At 45.3% G+C, this 21,436-nt stretch overlaps 1 protein-coding gene across 1 annotated transcript; it reads right to left on the bottom strand.

Moving 5' to 3' along the window:
- Positions 1-3,837: 3,837 nt before the first annotated feature.
- Positions 3,838-18,036, bottom strand: EXOSC2 (exosome component 2). The gene is made up of 9 exons (XM_019920259.3): positions 17,896-18,036; positions 16,451-16,552; positions 14,656-14,701; positions 14,342-14,431; positions 13,198-13,263; positions 7,264-7,332; positions 5,928-6,104; positions 5,399-5,527; positions 3,838-4,876 (listed from the first exon to the last, which is right to left on the bottom strand). The coding sequence occupies exons 1-9, from the start codon at positions 18,015-18,017 to the stop codon at positions 4,796-4,798; spliced, it is 882 nt and encodes a 293-aa protein (XP_019775818.1). The 5' UTR covers positions 18,018-18,036; the 3' UTR covers positions 3,838-4,795.
- Between the last annotated feature and the right edge of the window lie 3,400 nt (positions 18,037-21,436).

Here is a 21,436-nt window from a genome sequence, read left to right as displayed (position 1 = left end):
CACATCCCCCGGGCTCCGTCGCAGGACCCGACCTCCCCCCGCAGGTAGGGGCCGTGGACAACGGAAGGGCTCCTCAGCCGCAGGACCCGGGAACCGGCTCCGGCTCCAGCGCTGTTCAGGGACGGTCACCGACCCCCGCGGCCGCCATGATGGATTACGAGCCGCTCACAACGAGGCCAGGCCCCGCCTCTGGCCCCGCCCCCGGTGACGTCCGGTGCGCGCCGCGAGGTGACCGGGACCCTCCCGGCGCCGCTTACTGGGACGCCGCCGCACCTTTTGGCTCTAGTCTCCCTGCCCGCCGGAGCCCAGCCCCGCACGACCTGTTAAATGTGGTTTTTCCAAGCGCAAGGTGAGTGGTAAGGAAGCTCCCGCCTCCCCTGTACTGCCATTGGTCTCCGAAAATCCGGGTCAGATCACTCTCCTGCATCCCATTGGCCGGTAGGGACAGTACGGCTAGAGCCCCCAGCCAACCACTTTTGGCGTAGCCCGCAGGGCGTGCTGGGAGTTGTGGTCCTGCGGCGCCAGCCCCTGTCAGCGCTCGCCGGGGACTTGCCTTCTACTCCCAGCTCCTGAGCTTCGGTCCGCCCTCCTGGGAGCCGGTGGACTCTATCCGGCCGCGCGTAGGGCTGGCCGATGGCTCCCCTGAGCGGGTAGTTAAGACCGGCGAGGAACCAAAGCAAGGGGAAATCTGCGGATTGGATTTCCCCAGAACTGGAGTTGGATTACTTCCTTGAGCCTCTTTAGGAGAGAAAATTTAGCTCGCTCCTGGAAACTGAGGTATTTGGTGACTTCACCGCCCCCCCCCTCACCCCCAGCTTCCACCTTTACTCCAAGAAGCATAAATATTAGAACTAGCGAAAAATAGACAACTGGAAAGCGTCCGACATTCTGCTAACGAATTCTTTCTTTGGAGTATCAGGAAGCTCACCCATTAAAGAAACAGCATTTAAGAACCTTTCGGAGGCAAAACCAAACACAATCTTAGATGTCTGGGTGAGAAGGAACCTTTGAGATTAATCTCAAACTCATACAGTGAGGTATATTAACTTCTGGGGGCGGAGGAAAGATTAAACAATCTCATTTCAGAGGTGTACACATATTTACATGAAAACATGTTAGCCGAGATCGTTGAGTAGGCCTACAGAGCTAGCCGATGACCCGGACACACCAAACCCACACCTGCCATAACCCATTTTATGCAACTAAAATGCACCCTTGTCCCCAGTTCTTCACTCCATGTCTCCCCAGAGCAGTGCACCTACCTTCCCCGGATATACCCATTTCTAAGAGGATCCACTCATCACAACACCTAGTCTATACTATGCTGTTATGCTTTTCATAAACTGTATTCTCATTTAATCCTCACTCTAGCCCAGTGAAGCATGGATTGCTAACCCCCATATACAGATGGGGAAACCGAGTGAGATGTGACTAGGTCACTGGCCTAGTGATGTGTGACAAAGTCACTATTTTTCCACTGTACCATTCAGTATCAAGTAACTGTTGACTTAATGTCAGACAGTTGATTTTTTTTTTTTTGTGGTACGCGTGCCTCTCACCGCTGTGGCCTCTCCCATTGCGGAGCACAGGCTCTGGATGCGCAGGCTCAGCGGCCATGGCTCATGGGCCCAGCAGCTCCTTGGCATGTGGGATCTTCCCGGACCGGGGCACGAACCCGTGTCCCCTGCATCGGCAGGCGGACTCTCAACCACTGTGCCACCAGGGAAGCCCCAGACAGTTGACTTTTTAGAAGTTGCTACTGACAGTAGAGGGAAACCAGTTGCATTACAGGTGGTGTACATTCAGTTACCGAGTTGTGTATTTTAGAAATACTTTTGCTGGATTGGGAAATGGTGCTAATTTTATAGATATTGGCTTGAAGAAAAAATAGTCACTTGGAGGTACTGAATGTGAATCATATGAAAATGTGTGCCCAAATTTAGAAGTGGAATTTATATTTACATGTTAATTGGGTTAGCTTTGCTCTATCACTAGTCTGGCTGACAGACTTGGTCCTGGCTTGTAGAACACTCTTCAGACTTCAACAACTTTGTTCCCTTTAACTCACCCCTTTTTTTTTTTTTCTTTTTTTTTTGCGGTACACGGGCCTCTCACCGTTGCGGCCTCTCCCGCTGCGGAGTACAGGCTCCGGACGCGCAAGCTCAGCGGCCATGGCTCACGGGCCCAGCCGCTCCGCGGCATGTGGGATCTTCCTGGACCGGGGCACGAACCTGCGTCCCCTGCATCGGCAGGCAGACCCTCAACCACTGCGCCACCAGGGAAGCCCTTTAACTCACCCATTCTTATCCTGGTCATCACCCTAATCTTTCTCTTTGAATTTGGCTTTTTATTCCTATTAATGCTTTAATCATTTCCTACACATCTTCATTCTTCTCTCTAGGTTAGCTTAAAATTGAGCAATCAAATCAGAACTCTTACTAACCCACACTTCTTAAACTAATAATTCATTCACAAGCATTGTGGAGCCCCTGTGTACCACTGTCCTGGGTGCTGGGATAAAATTGAGCGGGGGACACAAACGGATTCATCCTTGTCCTCCCAGAGCAGACATGGGACGGACAGGCAATAAGTAAAATGAGTAAAATCCAAAGTATTGGTCTCAATGCTGGAAATAATATTTCTGGACCCCATAACCTTTCACAATCAGTCCAACCCATTCTCTAAAGGGCTGCTTTATGACGCCTCTCTAGAGCTTAAACCTACAGATTCATAGTTGCTAATGAGCTTTAATGAAGTCACTTTAATTCTGTGAATGGCTTTCATTTATAAATGGGGGTCATATCAAACTTTACAAGGTTATCATGAAGATCAAATGGGATCTTGTTTCCCACAAAGATTGAGACTATGCTTCCTAAAGTCTGGGTAGAAGCCAACAGCACTAGTTTTAGGTGAACTCCAAGCCCAGACTGCAATATTTCCTTCCACAGATGCACGGTATAACACTGTAGAATGATACGCTCAAGGACTTAAAACTAGAATCCTGAGCCCAGCAAATGCCTGACAGTCAGAAGTAAATAAATGTTGCCAAATTTGAATAAATCCCTTTAAGCTCACATATTCTATTAAAAGTGATTCAGTTCAGTCTAATTTTGTCCTCATGTTTATAAAGCAAAGCAACCCACAAGTTGCTACAGGGATTCAGTACCCGTGTAAAAACTTCAGCTTTTTTTTTTAAAAAAAAAACACCTACTGGAATTACACTTAACAAGGGCACCCTCTAGTGGGCTACAGAAAGTGGATAATCACCAAAAGGTGCTTTCAGACCTTTATATATTTCCACTTAGTAGGTAATCACTATTCAGAATATACTGAATGAACAGCAGGGGCTGGCAGCTTGGGAGACCAAGTGAGAAAGATAAACTTTCAACGAACCTCCATATGTCCTGGTCAAAACCAACCCAAACCAGGGATGCAGGCTCCCATCCTTCCCCATTGCCTTCTCTTAAGGGGCACACAACCTGGAATGTGTTTCAGAAACAACAAGGGAGCAAATCCAAAGTTGCAACATAGCCTATACAGTATTCAGTTGTCTGCAAACTCCTCAAAACAGGTGATACACTTGGGATAGGAAAAAAAAAAAAGAGAGATAAAATTTGTCTGAATAATGTTATAAAGAAAAGACATACAATTTAACAAGAAAGAGCTGAGCTATATTTCAAAACTGTCAAATGCTCCACCTTACTCCTGAAACTGTCCTAGGTTTAAATTTTACTAGGTGACTCGAGTAGTTAGGTCTCTGTCAGAAGAATTCCTATCTCCCAAGCCTTCCTTCAACTGTACTCACTTCCCAAGTATTACACAGAACACGAGAACAGAAACAGTGATGCCACATTTATAAATATAAAAAAACAGTTCACCAAACAGCACTCTCATATACTGACTTTAAAAGAATGTTTCCCCAAAACCCAAATCAGGGCATCATTTTTAGATAGTCATCCGAAAAACAATGCACAGACATTCTAGCCCTTCCCACTGAGAACTAAAACATCTTGTTTTTACCTTTTAACCCTGAATTATTGAAAAGTTAATGCGTTACTCCTTCAACTGTAGGAGGAAAAACACCTTTTCTTTTCCCATCTCCATTTTTCTTACTTTGTTTTCATGTTTATCAGAGCACCCAAAACATTCATTCTCTTTTATCCATAATTCAACTTCTTACAAATCATCCTTGAAGGCAGGACAGATTAAGGCAGCCTGGCGGGAATATACTCGCATCTATCACTAGGAGGAACATGCAATGGGAAATAAGATTCCAACCAAGCAAAAGGCTGCTTGGTTGCTTTATTCTTCCATTTGATTCTTGGGTTAACTTTACCAACTATATTCTTCAGTGCTGTACTCGCACTGTAGGAGAGGTGGGAATGGAGGCCAAAGCAGACCATTTGGGGGTCAGGGAGGCCATGTTTTCTGTACAGGCAATTTCAAGGGGCATTGTGCCTGGTGATGGTTGATGGTAAGCACAGGACAAAAGATTCCTTGTGTTATTCCAGGATAGGAGTCCATTCGGCTGGAACACTGAGTGCTTTTAAGGCCTGAAACTACCCCAAAACTCTGTGGGCAACCCAAAGGGCCGGCAGTGCTGTTCACCTTCCCCCAGGCTTTGCCTTAAAACAGGAGAAAGCAGGTCTTCAGGGTGGAGGCAGCCCCTTGCAGGTAAAGTGATGAGCTCCCCAGGTCTTCACTGAGCTGCACGTGGGGACCACCAAGCAAACTGTTCACTTTCAAGGACTGCTCCGGCCAGGTACACACAGTCCTGTCCTTCAGGTGCCTCTCCTTATCCCTCCTGTTCTAAAAGCCTCTGGCGTGTTTCCATCACAATTTCCTCCATTATTTCGGGCTTTAAGATGTCTTTGATCTGAAAGAGAAAGGGAAAAAGGTACTTGTTCTAAGCACACCATCAAGCCAATCCAAATGCAGAAACCAAGCATGATTAACATGAACCTTCTGTTTTCCTTTCGTGTATCAGCGGCTAAGTATTTGCAAGATATGATCTGCTAGAACCAGCTTAATAAATCAGCAAGGTTCTATGAGATATAGCTGACAAGAACAAAGATGTTACTCTGGCAGTCACTAGAAAGAAAGCTAAAACTTGGGATGGGCAAGATGAAGTCCAGGGGGTTGCTGTTGTAAATTAGCCTCACCTGGCACCTCCAAACGCCCACAAATCCTTACACTGACATTAGACATTGAGAATATTACTAGCATCTCGCGAAAGCTCTCCAGACACTCAACAAGGCTGTCCACCAGATCAGTTCACACCGATGGACATGGTTAAGGTATGTGGGAGACATGCTTGCTGTCTGAGGAAACATGGAGCAGATGACACTTAAGGCTGCTCACAGATCAACAAGGAAAAGGGAAGCCCCGGGGAGAGTACCTGATGTGGAAGGGATGCTTCATAGCAATACAGGATACTGGTATCATACAGCATCATTCTCTGAGTTGCCAGCGAGACGATGCAGTTCCGAAGCCGGGAGATCACCTCTCGATCAGCAAGGGAGACAGGCTACCAGGGAATGCCAAGGGGAAGGGGAGGGAAATAGAATCAGGACCAAAAGAAGCAAATGGTTACAGCAAATCCCGGGAATCATTTATAACTGAGGCAGCATCACTCTGGGACTCCAAACCAATCCAACTGCTAGCTCCAAGAGAGATTAAAAAGGACGGCTTCTTCAGTGGCTCTTAGGCTACTACCCTGCAACTTTGCCATCTCTGCCGAGAAAGATCAAACCAGGCGCTGATTTCATCTCTTCAGAACAAGAGAGGGCGACACAATGTTTCGATGGAAATTCAAACCAACTCAAACTATAGCAATGCGGCAGATAGAGAGCGTCCCCACCTGCCACAGAGGCACAGCACCGACTAAGTGCCGCTCCATCCCAACAGTGACAATGGCGTTTACTCACCTCCAGGTTTGCAATGAAGCCCCCTGCATCCTCTTCTTTGTGCTCAGGTGTTGGGTAGATCCAGACGAAGCCGTTGTTGCCCAGAATCACTGAGGCACCGCATGGCAAGTCATGGAAGTGAGTCTTCTGCCGTTTCACCAGGGAGGGGGAGACCTGAACCAAAACGCCCTGACCTAGCTAAAAAAGTATATCGTAAATTAAGTCACTGTAGGATCATCAGTGAGGCAACTTAAAAGCAGAGTACAGGATGTGTCCTAGTTGGACTGGAATCAGGGTCCTTGCTGTTGATAACTGCCCCTACATGCACATACATAGTAAATACACAGAACACTTCCGGATGCATTAGTTGTTTACATATCCCAACAGAAGGTAACTTTCCATCTCTTCTCTTCTCTACCATTTATCTTCCTTCGCAGTCGTCTTCACATTCTAATCCAGGGCTGGTGCCACAGCTGTTAGAAGCTGGAGCCAATGAGGACGTGGGCTCGAGCCTCCTGTGGGTCAAGGAGCACTATTCTGTTCCACCTTTACCTCAACCACCCATCCTGCCCACGAGATACGCCACTGGACAAGGTGACTGGCCCAGGGCTGGGTGCAAATCCATCCCTGGTCCCGGCAGGTCAGCTCAAGCCCCACATCCCGCTGAGGGGGCGTCTATTACAGGACCCGGGCCCACGAAGGTCCGCACGTGCAGTGCGGCTGTGTCCTCTCCTGCTTCAGGGACGTGAGCGTGATTGGCTGTAGCCACTCCACTGAGGAAAGAGGTTTTTGTTCCACCCAGAAAATGAGAACGTTCACCCAGAGAAAGGCAAGAGACTGATAAATCATAATTTGGTTTGGGAAGTATGCTATCATTAAGAAAACAAAGAGCCTCCACGCTGTCACCTTACAGTAGAAAAGCGGTACGATTTCATTTAGAGGCTCAAGAGACAAGCCCATCTTTCCCAACAATAATATCCATTTTATTGACTGGACACGTGTGTAAGGGCTGAGGCCATCCTACTTCATCAGTCCATGACCTCCCTTTGTTCTCAGCACAAATGCAATGCGAAGCTGCCACGCCCCTTGGGAGAGAGCAGAGACAGCAGGGCCGCAGGGCCCAGGGCCCAGGGTCATAGGGGCTCTTCTGCCAGAACAGTCTCCGCAGAAAAAGGGTTAGAGTTGTCATCCTTGATGATGCTACCGGCCCTCACTGTGTGAATCAGTGTGTGGGATGCCAGCCTGTTAAGGCTTGACTTCTGGAGGGCTTTAGGTCAGCATTCCAGAGAGCACTGGGGATTGGGAAATGGATCTGAAGTCTCAGTCAGCAAATGAGAAGAGCCAGAGCCCAACTTACTTTCCCGTATTTGAGACTCCTCGTGTGCAGAGAGACAGCTCCATCGGAGAACACTGCCTGGACCTCAGCCTGGCCGGGTGATGAAGGAACAAACACTTGCACGTCACCTGCGTCCCTGGTTCCCCCCTCCATCCTTTCCTCTAATGGCCAAGAGTCCCGCCCAAAGTCGCAGACGGACCCAGAGGTCACACTGCTGTGACCTAACCTCTCCCCCTTGGCTGTCATGAATACTCTGACATGAACACCACCTCTTCTACTCCCTCAGATAAAAGTTAACATCGCGGGTGGGGTTAATGGCGGGCTCTGGGAGGGCTCACACCAAGGAGTACTTCCCAGGACTTCTGCTGCCAGTGTCCTCGTCCTCACGGTGAGACACAGCCACCCCCCGCCTCTGCAGGAGACCCTCCAACACTAGCAGATCGAGATAGCCTCATCCACCAGAGGGCAGACAGCAGAAGCAAGAAGAACTACAATCCTGCAGCCTGTGGAACAAAAACCACACTCACAGAAAGACAGACAAGATGAAAGGGCAGAGGGCAATGTACCAGATTAAGGAACGAGATAAAACCCCAGAAAAACAATTAAATGCAGTGGAGATAGGCAACCTTCCAGAAAAAGAATTCAGAATAATGATAGTGAAGATGATCCAGGACCTTGGAAAAAGAATGGAGGCAAAGATCGAGAAGATGTAAGAAATGTTTAACAAAGACCTAGAAGAATTAAAGAACAAACAGAGATGAACTATACATAACTGAAATGAAAAATACACTAGAAGGAATCAATAGCAGAATAACTGAGGCAGAAGAACAGATAAGTGACCTGGAAGATAGAGTGGTGGAATTCACTGCTGCGGAACAGAATAAAGAAAAAAGAATGAAAAGAAATGAAGACAGCCTAAGAGACCTCTGGGACAACATTAAACACACCAACATTCGCATTATAGGGGTCCCAGAAGGAGAAGAGAGAGAGAAAGGACCCGAGAAAATATTTGAGGAGATTATAGTCGAAAACTTCCCTAACATGGGAAAGGAAATAGCCACCGAAGTCCAGGAAGCGCAGAGAGTCCCAGGCAGGATAAACCCAAAGAGAAACACGCCAAGACACACAGTAATCAAATTGGCAAAAATTAAAGACAAAGAAAAATTCTTGAAAGCAGCAAGGGAAAAATGACAAATAACATACAAGGGAACTCCCATAAGGTTAACAGCTGATTTCTCAGCAGAAACTCTACAAGCCAGAGGGAATGACATGACATAGTTAAAGTGGTGAAAGGGAAGAACCTATAACCAAGATTACTCTACCCAGCAAGGATTTCACTCAGATTTGATGGAGAAATCAAAGCTAAGAGAATTCAGCACCACCAAACCAGCTCTACAACAAATGCTAAAGGAACTTCTCTAAGTGGGAAACACAAGAGAAGAAAAGGACCTACAAAAACAATTAAGAAAATGGTCATAGGAACATACATATCGATAATTACCTTAAACGTGAATGGATTAAATGCTCCAACCAAAAGACACAGGCTTGCTGAATGGATACAAAAACAAGACCCATATATATGCTGTCTACAAGAGACCCACTTCAGACCTAGGGACACATACAGACTGAAAGTGAGGGGATGGAAAAAGATATTCCATGCAACTGGAAATCAAAAGAAACCTGGAGTAGCAATACTCATATCAGATAAAATAGACTTTAAAATAAAGAATGTTACAAGAGACAAGGAAGGACACTACATAATGATCAAGGGATCAATCCAAGAAGAAGATATAACAATTGTAAATATTTATGCACCCAACATAAGAGCACCTCAATACATAAGGCAAGTACTAACAGCAATAAAAGAGGAAATTGACAGTAGTACAATAATACTGGGGGACTTTAACACCTCACTTACACCAATGGACAGATCATCCAGACAGAAAATTAATAAGGAAACATAAGATTTAAATGACACAATAGACCAGATAGATTTAATTGATATTTATAGGACATTCCATCCATAAACAGCAGATTACACTTTCTTCTCAAGTGCGCACGGAACATTCTCCAGGATAGATCACATCTTGGGTCACAAATCAAGCCTCAGTAAATTTAAGAAAATTGACATCGTATCAAGCATCTTTTCCGACCACAACGCTATGAGATTAGAAATCAATTACAGGGGAAAAAACGTAAAAAACACAAACACATGGAGGCTAAACAATACGTTACTAAATAACCAAGAGATCACTGAAGAAATCAAAGAGGAAATCAAAAACTACCTAGACACAAATGACAATGAAAACACGACAATCCAAAACCTATGGGATGCAGCAAAAGCAGTTCTAAGAGGGAAGTTTATAGCAATACAATCCTACCTCAAGAAACAAGCAAAATCTCAAATAAACAATCTAACCTTACACCTAAAGAATCTAGAGAAAGAAGAACAAACAAAACCCAAAGTTAGCAGAAGGAAAGAAATCATAAAGATCAGAGCAGAAATAAATGAAATAGAAACAAAGAAAACAATAGCAAAGATCAATAAAACTAAAAGCTGGTTCTTTGAGAAGATAAACAAAATTGGTAAACCATTAGCCAGACTCATCAAGAAAAAGAGGGAGAGGACTCAAATCAATAAAATTAGAAATGAAAAAGGAGAAGTTACAACAGACACCGCAGAAATACAAAGCATCCTAAGAGACTACTACAAGCAACTAACTCTATGCCAGTAAAATGGACATCCTGGAAGAAATGGACAAATTCTTAGAAAGGTATAGCCTTCCAAGACTGAACCAGGAAGAAATAGAAAATATGAACAGATCAATCACAAGTAATGAAATTGAAACTGTGATTAAAAATCTTTCAATAAACAAAAGTCCAGGACCAGATGGCTTCACAGGTGAATCCTATCAAACATTTACAGAAGAGCTTACACCCATCCTTCTCAAACTCTTCCAAAAAATTGCAGAGGAAGGAACACTCCCAAACTCATTTTATGAGGCCACCATCACCCTGATAGCAAAACCAGACAAAGATACTACAAAAAAAGAAAATTACAGACCAATATCACTCATGAATATAGATGCAAAAATCCTCAACAAAATACTAGCAAACAGAATCGAACAACACATTAAAAGGATCATACACCACGATCAAGTGGGATTTATCCCAGGGATGCAAGGATTCTTCAATATACACGAATCAATCAATGTGATACACCATATTAACAAATTGAAGAAAAACCATATGACCATCTCAATAGATGCAGAAAAAGCTTTCGACAAAATTCAACACCCATTTATGATTAAAAACTCTCCAGAAAGTGGGCATAGAGGGAACCTACCACAATATAATAAAGGCCGTATACAACAAACCCACAGCAAACATCATTCTCAATGGTGGAAAACTGAAAGCATTTCCTCTAAGATCAGGAACAAGACAAGGATGTCCACTCTCACCACTATTATTCAACATAATTTTGGAAGTCCCAGCCACGACAATCAGAGAAGAAAAAGAAATTAAAGGAATACAAATTGGAAAAGAAGAAGTAAAACTGTCACTGTTTGCGGATGACATGATACTATACATAGAGAATCCTAAAGATGCCACCAGAAAACTACTAGAGCTAATCAATGAATTTGGTAAAGTTGCAGGATACAAAATTAATGCACAGAAATCTCTTGCATTCCTATACACTAATGATGAAAAATCTGCGAGAGAAATTAAGGAAACACTCCCATTTACCATTGCAACAAAAAGAATAAAATACCTAGGAATAAACCTACCTAGGGAGACAAAAGATCTGTATGCAGAAAAGTATAAGATACTGATAAAAGAGATTAAAGATATACAAACAGATAGAGAGATATACCATGTTCTTGGATTGGAAAAATCAATATTGTGAAAATGACTATACTACCCAAAGCAATCTACAGATTCAATGCAATCCCTATCAAATTACCAATGGCATTTTTTACAGAATTAGCACAAAAAGTCTTAAAATTTGTATGGAGACACAAAAGACCCCAAATAGCCAAAGCGGTCTTGAGGGAAAAAAAACGGAGCTGGAGGAATCAGACTCCCTGACTTCAGACTATACTACAAAGCTACAGTAATCAAGACAATATGGTACTGGCACAAAAACAGAAATATAGATCAATGGAACAGGATAGAAAGCCCAGAGATAAACCCACGCACCTATGGTCAACTAATCTATGACAAAGGAGGCAAGGATATACAATGGAGAAAAGACAGTCTCTTCAATAAGTGGTGCTGGGAAAACTGGACAGCTATATGTAAAAGAATGAAATTAGAACACTCCCTAACACCATACACAAAAATAAACTCAAAATGAATTAAGACCTAAATGTAAGACCGGACGCTATAAAACTCTTTAGAGGAAAACATAGGAAGAACACTCTTTGACATAATCACAGCAAGATCTTTTTTGATCCACCTCCTAGAGTAATGGAAATAAAAACAAAAATAAACAAATGGGACCTAATGAAACTTAAAAGCTTTTGCACAGTAAAGGAAACTACAAACAAGACGAAAAGACAACCGTCAGAATGGGAGAAAATATTTGCAAACGAATCAATGGACAAAGGATTAATCTGCAAAATATATAAACAGCTCATGCAGCCCAGTATTAAAAAAACAAACAACCCAATCCAAAAGTGGGCAGAAGAGACCTCAATAGACATATCTCCAAAGAAGACATAGAGATGGCCAAGAAGCACATGAAAAGCTGCTCAACATCACTAATTATTAGAGAAATGCAAATCAAAACTACAATGAGGTATCACCTCACACCAGTTAGAATGGGCATCATCAGAAAATCTACAAACAACAAATGCTGGAGAGGGTGTGCAGAAAAGGGAACCCTCTTGCACTGTTGGTGGGAATGTAAATTGATACAGCCACTATAGAGAACAGTATGGAGGTTCCTTAAAAAACTAAAAATAGAATTACCATATGACCCAGCAATCCCACTACTGGGCATATACCCAAAGAAAAACATAATTCAAAAAGACATGCGCACCCCAATGTTCACTGCAGCACTATTTACAATAGCCAGGACATGGAAGCAACCTAAGTGTCCATCGACAGGTGAATGGATAAAGAAGATGTGGTACATCTATACAATGGAACATTACTCAGCTATAAAAAGGAACGAAATTGGGTCACTTGTAGAGACGTGGATGGATCTAGAGACTGTCATACAGAGTGAAGTAAGTCAGAAAGAGAAAAACAAATATATTAACGCATATATGTAGAACCTAGAAAAATGGTACAGATGAACCGGCTTGCAGGGCAGAAATTGAGACATGGATGTAGAGAACAAACATATGGACACCAAGGGGGGAAAGTGGGGGGGGGCGGTGAGGGGTGTGTGTGATGAATTGGGCAATTGGGATTGACATGTATACACTGATGTGTATAAAATGGATGACTAATAAGAACCTGCTGTATAAAAAAAATAAAATTCAAAAGTTCAAATAAATAAATAAATAAACAAAAATATAGATCAGTGGCTTTCAAACTTTTCTTTATACAACCCACAGCAAGAAGCATATTTTACTCAGAGTACATGTACGTATGTTTGTGTAAGCAACTGAAACAAAAGTTTTACCAAACCATATCTTTCTTATAGTTTCATTAAAAAAAAAAAAGTTAACGTCGCTAAGAAAATTTGAGCTAGCTTAAAGCATGGGCCACTGTAAGTTACAAGACCCAAAGACATGACTGAGCAGCAGCAGGTCTGAACAAGAGCTGGAGGGTCAGCTGGGTTAAGGAGACAGAGAAAGGCTGTAGCAGAGCCCTTCACACTCAGTCAAGGACTCAGATCCCTGCCAGGATTCCATGTTTCTCGTGTGGGAGACCTACAGTTTAAGCCCCAATTACTAGCTCCACAGCAAACATAAAGATGCTGGAATGCAAGGTAAAGGATACACTGATAAGGTCCCCTTCCTGCAAGAAACCTCTCATTGCCAGCTCATCCTCTGCAGATCTTCTCCTCTGAAATACACAAAGAGATGGCCACGTTATGGAAGTCAGATCCTAAAGGAAGATCTCTCTCCATCCGTCTCTTCTCTTTCACTTCCTCCCGAGATCTCTGAAGGCAGCCACAATGTTCACACACCAGAGTAGGTAACCTGTACCACTGAAGGAAGACAAAGTGACAACCACTACTTTCCGTCTTACAGACCTTCCCACGGCTCCTCTTCTCCTTCCTCTGAATGATATTCAAACTCCTTACGTGATATTCAAAACCCTCCCAATCTAGACCAGGCCTTTTCCGCGCTTACCTTCTGTGGCGGCCCTCCACACTCCAGCAGAACCAGACTGCCTCCAGCTTGACTGTATCTTTGCTCACACATTTCCCTTTATCTCAGATTCCCTGAACTCATCATTAAAATTCTACTCATCCTTCAAGGATCAACTCCAACACTCATCTTTCCTATGAGCTTCTCTCCAGGAACTTAATCACTCCTTTTGTACAATCACACGCCTGTCTATTCTTGGACTGCCGGGTATTCAGACCAGTTATTTCATATCCCCTGCTAGTCTAAGCTCTTTCAGGAACTCAGTCGTGCCTCCTGGATCTTGGCATTCTCCAGAGAGCCTAGCACAGTGAGCCTCTCTATAGATAGATGCTGGCCTGAAGGTAAAGCGGAACCACTGCGTTTTATAAAAGGAGGCAGCTCAGGTCCTGTGGTTGTCTGGAATAATCAAATGCCACTCAATTCATGGAAAGCTAATCTAAACACAACTTTTCAAGGAACACTTTCACTGAGCAAAGCTGATACACCCAGAGAAGGAAAGTTATTAGCACCAAGCATCTGAGAGCTTCTCTCAACTCTCTTTTGGGATCGCTCCCCATGGACATTCCAGATCCTACCATATACCGGTTGCTGCCTAAGTTGGGAGGCCTGGGCCAAGTGAAAAGCCTATGTGTACATCAAGGCAGCAAACTTCACAGCAGACAAACAGGAGTAAAGGTGGCAACCTCAGGGTAAAGCAAAGTTCTCTGGTGGAGCAACGGACCCCAGAGCTCTCGCCAGCAAACTATACAGTCCCAGCTGCAGACCCTTACCAGCTCTCCTCCGGGAAGGTTCATGGATGAGAGAAGCAAGACTGAATCCAGCCTGGAGTTGGTCTCCACCTTCCACCTCTTCTGTTGAACCTACAAACAAAGAAAGCCCACACCTGGACACATACGCCAGGGGCCAGAGCTCACACTGTAAATGACCAATAATTCCAAACGTAATGAACTGTTTACATCAAAGGTCACAGGAGAGCCAAACACAACGAATGCCTAGTTCGCATAAATGCATGTAGAATGACTATGCCATTCATTAGATCACCAGCCTGCTTTTGCTTTGTAAAAACCAACCAGATAGACTTTACCTCTGTGATTCTCCCCACTACAATGTCTCCCACTTCACCATTGTACCTGAAAGATGAAACAGAAGGCCCTCCATCAGTGAAAAGGCTTCATTACAAGACCAAGTTACCATCTGAGATTTCAGTTAGACAGGGGTGAAGGCCTTGACGAGGCACCACATTTAGTCAATTCACATAGTTATGCTGTTTGGACTTATTCTCAGGAACTGATAACTTCAAACATCCTGTATGTATAAAGTCTCCATTAACTAACTATTCTTAAACCATTTATTGCAAATAGTTCATCAAGCCTGAAACCCCTATTTTGTTAATTACATGAAAATGAGGGACTTCCCTGCGGTCCAGTGGTTAAGACTCTGCCTTCCGATGCAGGAGGTGCGGGTTCAATCCCTGGTCGGGGAACTAAGACCCCACGTGCCGTGGGGTGTGGCCAAAAACTTAAAACAATAAATAAAAAGAAAATGATAAGCATGGAATCTTTTCTGGTGGGCTCTGGAACACAGATGGGTTCTGCGTCAGCCAGAGGAGGAGAAAGGAAAATGAGACAGGACGCCGCCCAAACCAGCCTGCTCCCCACCCACTGGCTGCCTATCTCAGGCCCCTCTGCTAGTTCCTCATCCCGATTCTAATGATGACGTGTCCCATGTCGAAGGCGCAGTCCCTGGACCTCTTCTCTTTTCAGCCCATACTCACTTGGTGAGCTCATCCAGCCTAATGGCTTTAAATACCACTGATGAGTATACCACTCCCCTCAATTCCAGAGTCTAGTCAACTGCTGGCTACCCAGCACCTCCATTTACGTGACTAATAGGAATTTGCAAAAGTAACACACCTACAGCAAAGCTTTCCAGCAGCCCCCTTCACTCCCCCATAGCAAACTGAAACTCTCCCAGTTGTCACGAGCTCAGGAAATGGCAACTCCACCCCTCCAGCTGCTCAAGCCACAATCCTTGGAGGAACCCTTGATCTCTCTCAATCTCTCGCTCTCTGTCTCTCTCTCTCTCTCTCATGCTCCAGGACAAGTCCAGCAGAAGATCCTACTACCTCTAACTTTCCAATATAGGCAGAAAATAAAAGGCATCCAAATTGGAAAGGAAGAATATCTCTTCTCACAGACATGGTCCTATATATACAAAATGCCAAAGAATATAAAGTCCTACACATTTTCATGATTAAAAAAACACTCAGAACACAAAACATACTCAAAACAGTACATTAATCTGTCTCCCTAACCCTGTCCCTATCCCCCCACCTTCCCGGCCACCCACAGCAGCCAGAGTGATTTTATTAAAACAGAAGTCAGGTCATGTCCCTCCCCTGCTCCACCTCCTCCAGTGGCTTCCTAGATTACACAAAGTGGAAGTCGAAAATGTTTACTGTGGCTACAAGGCAGACAGACTGCCCACCTCACCTCTCTGCCTGCGTCTGCTCCTACCCCACTGGCTTACATTCTGGGGCTAACCTTCATTGAGCCCTTCTAGGTAGGAGGCTCTGTGTAAGTACTTTACGTGCACTGTTTCAATGAATTCCAATGAAAATCCTACAAGGTAAGTCATGCTAGGTCTCATTTTGCAGAGGAGGGAACCAAAGTTTGGAGAGGTCAGGAAACATAGGGAAACTTCTGAAGCCCGCGCTTACCTGTCAGTCATCTATACCCTTCCTATAGCCATGTTCCCAAAATCCCAGACCTACAGAATGATACAGCAGGCCGGGATGGGGATGGAGGGTATGTCGTGGCAGAAAAGACCTGGCTGTGCAACTCGGATGCCACAAGAGAATACACACCTTTTGTTCTCACCTGGTTTTCAAAGCTTTCACGCAGACCAACTTGTTTACTCTCTCCACAGAGCCAGCCACAGATGCAATGAGCTTCTCTTCCCCCATATAGGTCCCATGGCCCCTGTTGCAACAGGAAGATACAAAGAATACCAGGGTAACACTTGAGGTGACCTCTCGCAGCAAGACCAATGTGTTCCTCAAACCTAACAGACTCCTCCTGCCTTAAAGGCAGGCTTTTGCCCTGGTTGCCATCTCTTCCTAAAACACTCCTTCTTTAGACAGCTACATGGACATCTCCCTCATTCTGCTCAAGTCTATTCAAATGTCACTTTCTCCACCAGGCCTTCCTCGACTATCCCATTTATAATAGTCACCCACCCTGCTGCTGCCACCACTACCATATCCCAACTACGCTCCACTCACCCTGCTTGGCTTTTAATTTTTTCTATTGCATTTATCGCCAAACATTCTGAATAACGTATTTGCTTGTTGTGCTTATTGTTATCTGTCTCTCCCAAAGAGAAAATAAACTTCACCAGGACATTGATTTCCACTTTGTTCACTGTTGTACCCCAAGCACACACATACTGAATGCATGAATAAAGGACTGAATCTTAAGATTTCCTGGGATCCAACAACCCCAAACTAAGAGATTAAAGGGCAACAGTATAAATGCTGTACCTCTCCTGTATGTACAAGTGTACCCCCTCCCCCCAAAAAAAGGCTGAGATAACCACTAGTATTTCTCTATGATGGTGACAGAACGGTGAGTTTTGCTTCTTTTCGTAATCATTACCTAATTTAATCCTCACAGCCTTATCGAATAGTTAATGTTATTATCACTAGTTTACGGATGAGGAAACTGACCTCGGAGAGACAGTACAGCCAATAATACTGTGATGGCAGCAGGACTCGAACTCCAGCTGTCCAACTCAAGAGCCTGCCCTCTTAACGACCACATACGGTACTGCCCTCAGTTTCAAAGGCGGGTATTTGAGTGCATATAACAATGTATTTGTACGCCCTAAGCCCAAACAATGACTCGTTCCAAAACCGTAACCCCTGGCTAGGCGACGACGCGGAGGGATAAGGGGCCCAAGTCAAAAACGCCCACCGTCTCCCCGCCGAAAACTGTTAAGAGGCCCCAGCTCCTAACCCACCCCAGTCTTCCAAGTCCTCAACGAGGAAGGCTCAGGATCTGGGCCTCAGGCAGAGGACCCACGAGTCCGGCCACCAAAGATCAAGAGAGGAAGGTTTCGGGAGACTGGGGCAAATGCAGACAAGGACACACAAGATGCAGGGAGTAAGAAGTCCGAAGCCTAGAAACCTAGGCGACCGAGATGCTCAGCAAATGTGTCCCGGGTACCACGGGAACTTACATGCAAGAGAGCACAGGCCCGGGTTTCACGTGGAGAGCAATGTAGCCGCCCCTTGTGGCCCAGAGTCCCCCACGTCCCCACGTACCGCATGAAGCCTGTGTCCGTGGTGATCGTGTCCCCCGGCACTACCAGGTGTTTTTTCGTCTCACGGCCCAGGCTCTCGCTAAGAGGCTTGCGAGCGACGGGAAGCCTCATCTCCATCGCCATCTTGACGCTAATAACCTGCGCAGGCGCAGCCCGACTCGGACTCGCAATATCCGCCTCCGCAATTCCCGTCCTTCGCTCTTAGGGGCGGGGAAGGGCGGGGCCTCAGAGGAGCGGCCAATGGGAACTCACGGTCTGGCTGCCATATTGACTATTGTAAACCATTAGGTTAACATGAAGGGAAGGAAGGAGTCGAGTTGCCATTTTTATTATTGGCAAGGCTGCCTTTGTGGAGTAATAAAAATCTCAAGTTGTATGATGTATTGACTTTTCACCAAAACTCTCTTGTACTCATCATCCCAGTTATTGTTTCACAGTGTTAGAGATAATTGAGAAATGGGCCTCAGAGTTTCCTTCCAACTCTAAGCTGCTAAAATCTAATTTTGGGAGGACTTCCCTGGTGGTACAGTGGTTAAGAATCCACCTGCCTAATGCAGGGGGACGCAGGTTTGAGCCCTCGTCCTGGAAGATCCCACATGCCGCAGAGCATTGACTTTGAGACAGTCAACGTCACAAGCCCATGTGTCACAACTCCTGAGCCCGTGTGTTGCAATTACTGAAGCCCGTGAACCTAGAGCCTGTGCTCCACAACAAAGAGAAGCCGCCGCAAGGAGAAGCCCATGCACAACAATGAAGCTTGTTGCAATTAGAGAAAGCCCGCGGGCAGCAACGAAGACCCAACAAGGTCAAAAATAAATTAATTAATTAATTTTTTAAAAGTCCTTATCTTTAAACGAAGACCCAATGCGGCCACAAATAAATTAATTAATTTTTAAGAAGTCCTTATCTTAAAAAAAAAAAAAAATCTAAATTTTTGGGCATGAGATTGCCCAGAGGATCAGGAGGGGGGATATACAGAAAACACCATCTGGACAGAGAGAAGAGCCCCTTTTCATACTGTTACTAGTGGCCCCTGTGTTCTACATACTGCTGCCTCGTGGGCGCTGGTTCAGCACCAACTATCACCTACAACCCCAAACAACGCTCCAGGTGCTGTTTCCGTTCTTTCTTAAGTGAGCTGATTTCCCTAGTATTTCTTTTGAAAGAACAAGGAACCATCTAAGACATTCAAACCTTGCCAGAAGGGTGTATTTGGCAGGGAGGACAAATGCACACATGATACGAAGATCTTCACTTGTATTTACTCATACAGTGAATTGAGCCAGGAGCTGTTCTAAGGGTTCCGTGATGAACAGATAGATGGATGTGTGGCTTTACCTATGGGCCAGGAGCATTTCCCTCATTTCTCTCCCTGCTTCCCACTACCCTCTCCCTCACCTTTCCCCTGCATGGTTTATAGCATCCACAACAGACTGAGTTTCAACCTCAGGGAACTGGAGATGACGATTCTTCATGCACAGAGACTCTAAAGGGGATTCAATGAAGTAACTTGTGTCAGCACCACACACTGAGCCCAGTAAGTCAGGTCTGCTGCCTCCTGAAGGTCCAACAGACCAACAGATTGATAAATCTTCAAAAGGACAGCACTTCTTTCACCTAAGCACGGCTCACAAACTACACTTGTCAAGAAAGCCAACCCTGTGAGACAGTCAATGATATAAATTCTAATGCCCCACAGGTCATGGGTAAGTGGACAGGCCAGACACTTGCCCTCCTCCTTGCCTGGAGGAAGGGGCTAGAGCCAAGAAAGCATGAGAAGGGCCCATATGTGGAGTCTGGCCTCAGCCAGAAGAGGGCGGTGCTGTCCTTTGAACCAGCATAGCTCAGTCCGCCAGGCAGCTAGGCCTGGGAGTGCCCCTAGACCAAGGCTGGGGTATAGTCTTGACATCATTCAGTTTCAAGGAGGGATGGACATAACGTGAACCCCTCCCATTCTCACAGCACTTACATTTAGGGAGCTTGTCACAACGTTGGGATTATGGATCTGAGTGTAGTGGCGGATTCAGTGTCTGGTGAGAGCTCGCTTCCTGGTTCAGATAGCTGTCTTCTCCCTGTGTCCCCACATGGTGGGCGGGGCTGGGGACTCTCTGGGGTCTCTTTTATAAGGCACTAATCCAATTCATGGAGGCTCCACCCTCATGACCTAATCACCTCCCAAAGGTCCCACCTCCTACTACCATCACCTTGGGGTTAGGATTTCAGTATATGAACTTGGGGGGGGGACATAAACATTCAGTCCCCTGTAGGTACCTTTTTAAAGAGGAGGAAACCGAGGCCCAAAAAGGACTAGAATTCATACAGCAGTTGGTAGCAGGGCCATGTTCCTTCAGACTGCACCTGCTTCATCCTAGAGCCCGCACGTCTTGAGGGATGGGTCCTTGGCTGGATGCTTCACAAATATTACGTTATGAACTCCTTATACTCAACCCATCTTGGACGCAGGCATTGCTATCCTCGATGGACGTTTGGGGCCACTGAGTGCACATCCTTAAGGGGCTTGTTAGAAATACAGGTTCCTGAGCCCAGATTTAGGCACTGGGGCTCTGCAAAGTGGGGTCCACAAGTCTGTGAGGGTGTCTTAACTCCCAGTGTGATTTTTTTTTTTTTTTTTTTTTTTTTGCGGTACGTGGACCTGTCACTGTTGTGGCCTCTCCTGTTGTGGAGCACAGGCTCCGGACGCACAGGCTCAGGGGCCATGGCTCACGGGCCCAGCCGCTCCGCGGCATGTGGGATCTTCCCGGACCGGGGCACGAACCCATGTCCCCTGCATCGGCAGGCGGACTCCCAACCACTGCGCCACCAGGGAAGCCCCTCCCAGTGTGATTTTAATTGCTGATCAGGTCTAACATTCACCACTTCTTCCCATATCCTTCTACCTCCCCATCTGTGCATGTCCAGGGCCATCTCCCCAAGACGATCAATGTCATCTCTCACCTGGGCATCACCGCCTAACTCAGCTCCCTAATTCTGTGTTTGCCCCTCCTACCACCCAATGTCCATACAGCAGCCAGAGGGAGCTGAACTTATCTACGGAACAGGAAGAAACCCACAGACATAGAGAACAGACTTGTGGTTGCCAAAGGGGAGGGGGAGAGTAGGAGAAGGATGGGTTGAGATTTGGGGTTTAGCAGATACAAACTATTATATATAGAATGGATAAACAACAAGGTCCCGCTGTATAGCACAGGGAACTACATTCACTATCCTGTAATAAACCATCATGGAAAAGAATAAAAATTAATAAATAAGTCTTTTAGGATACTCATAAATAAATAAATAAATAAAAACAGATCAGATTAAACCACTTCCTTGCTTAGAACACTTCTGGCAGCTTCCCTGTACACAAGAATGAAATCCAAACTCGCATTTCCCTGGCTCTGCCCATCTCTGACCTTTACTCACTACAGACGCTGCAGCCAGAGGCGCTGGCCCCAGGACCTGCGTGCTTTCGGTGCTCTCTGCGTGGAATGCTCTTCTCCCAGTCTTTGTGTAGCTGGCTGCTCTTCCTCACTTAGATCTCT

This window comes from Tursiops truncatus, chromosome 6, assembly GCF_011762595.2.
Source record: "Tursiops truncatus isolate mTurTru1 chromosome 6, mTurTru1.mat.Y, whole genome shotgun sequence".
In the NCBI taxonomy this organism is placed as follows: Eukaryota; Metazoa; Chordata; class Mammalia; order Artiodactyla; family Delphinidae; genus Tursiops; species Tursiops truncatus.
Note: the sequence above shows the minus strand (reverse complement) of the source record. Positions and strands in the feature narration are given on the sequence as shown.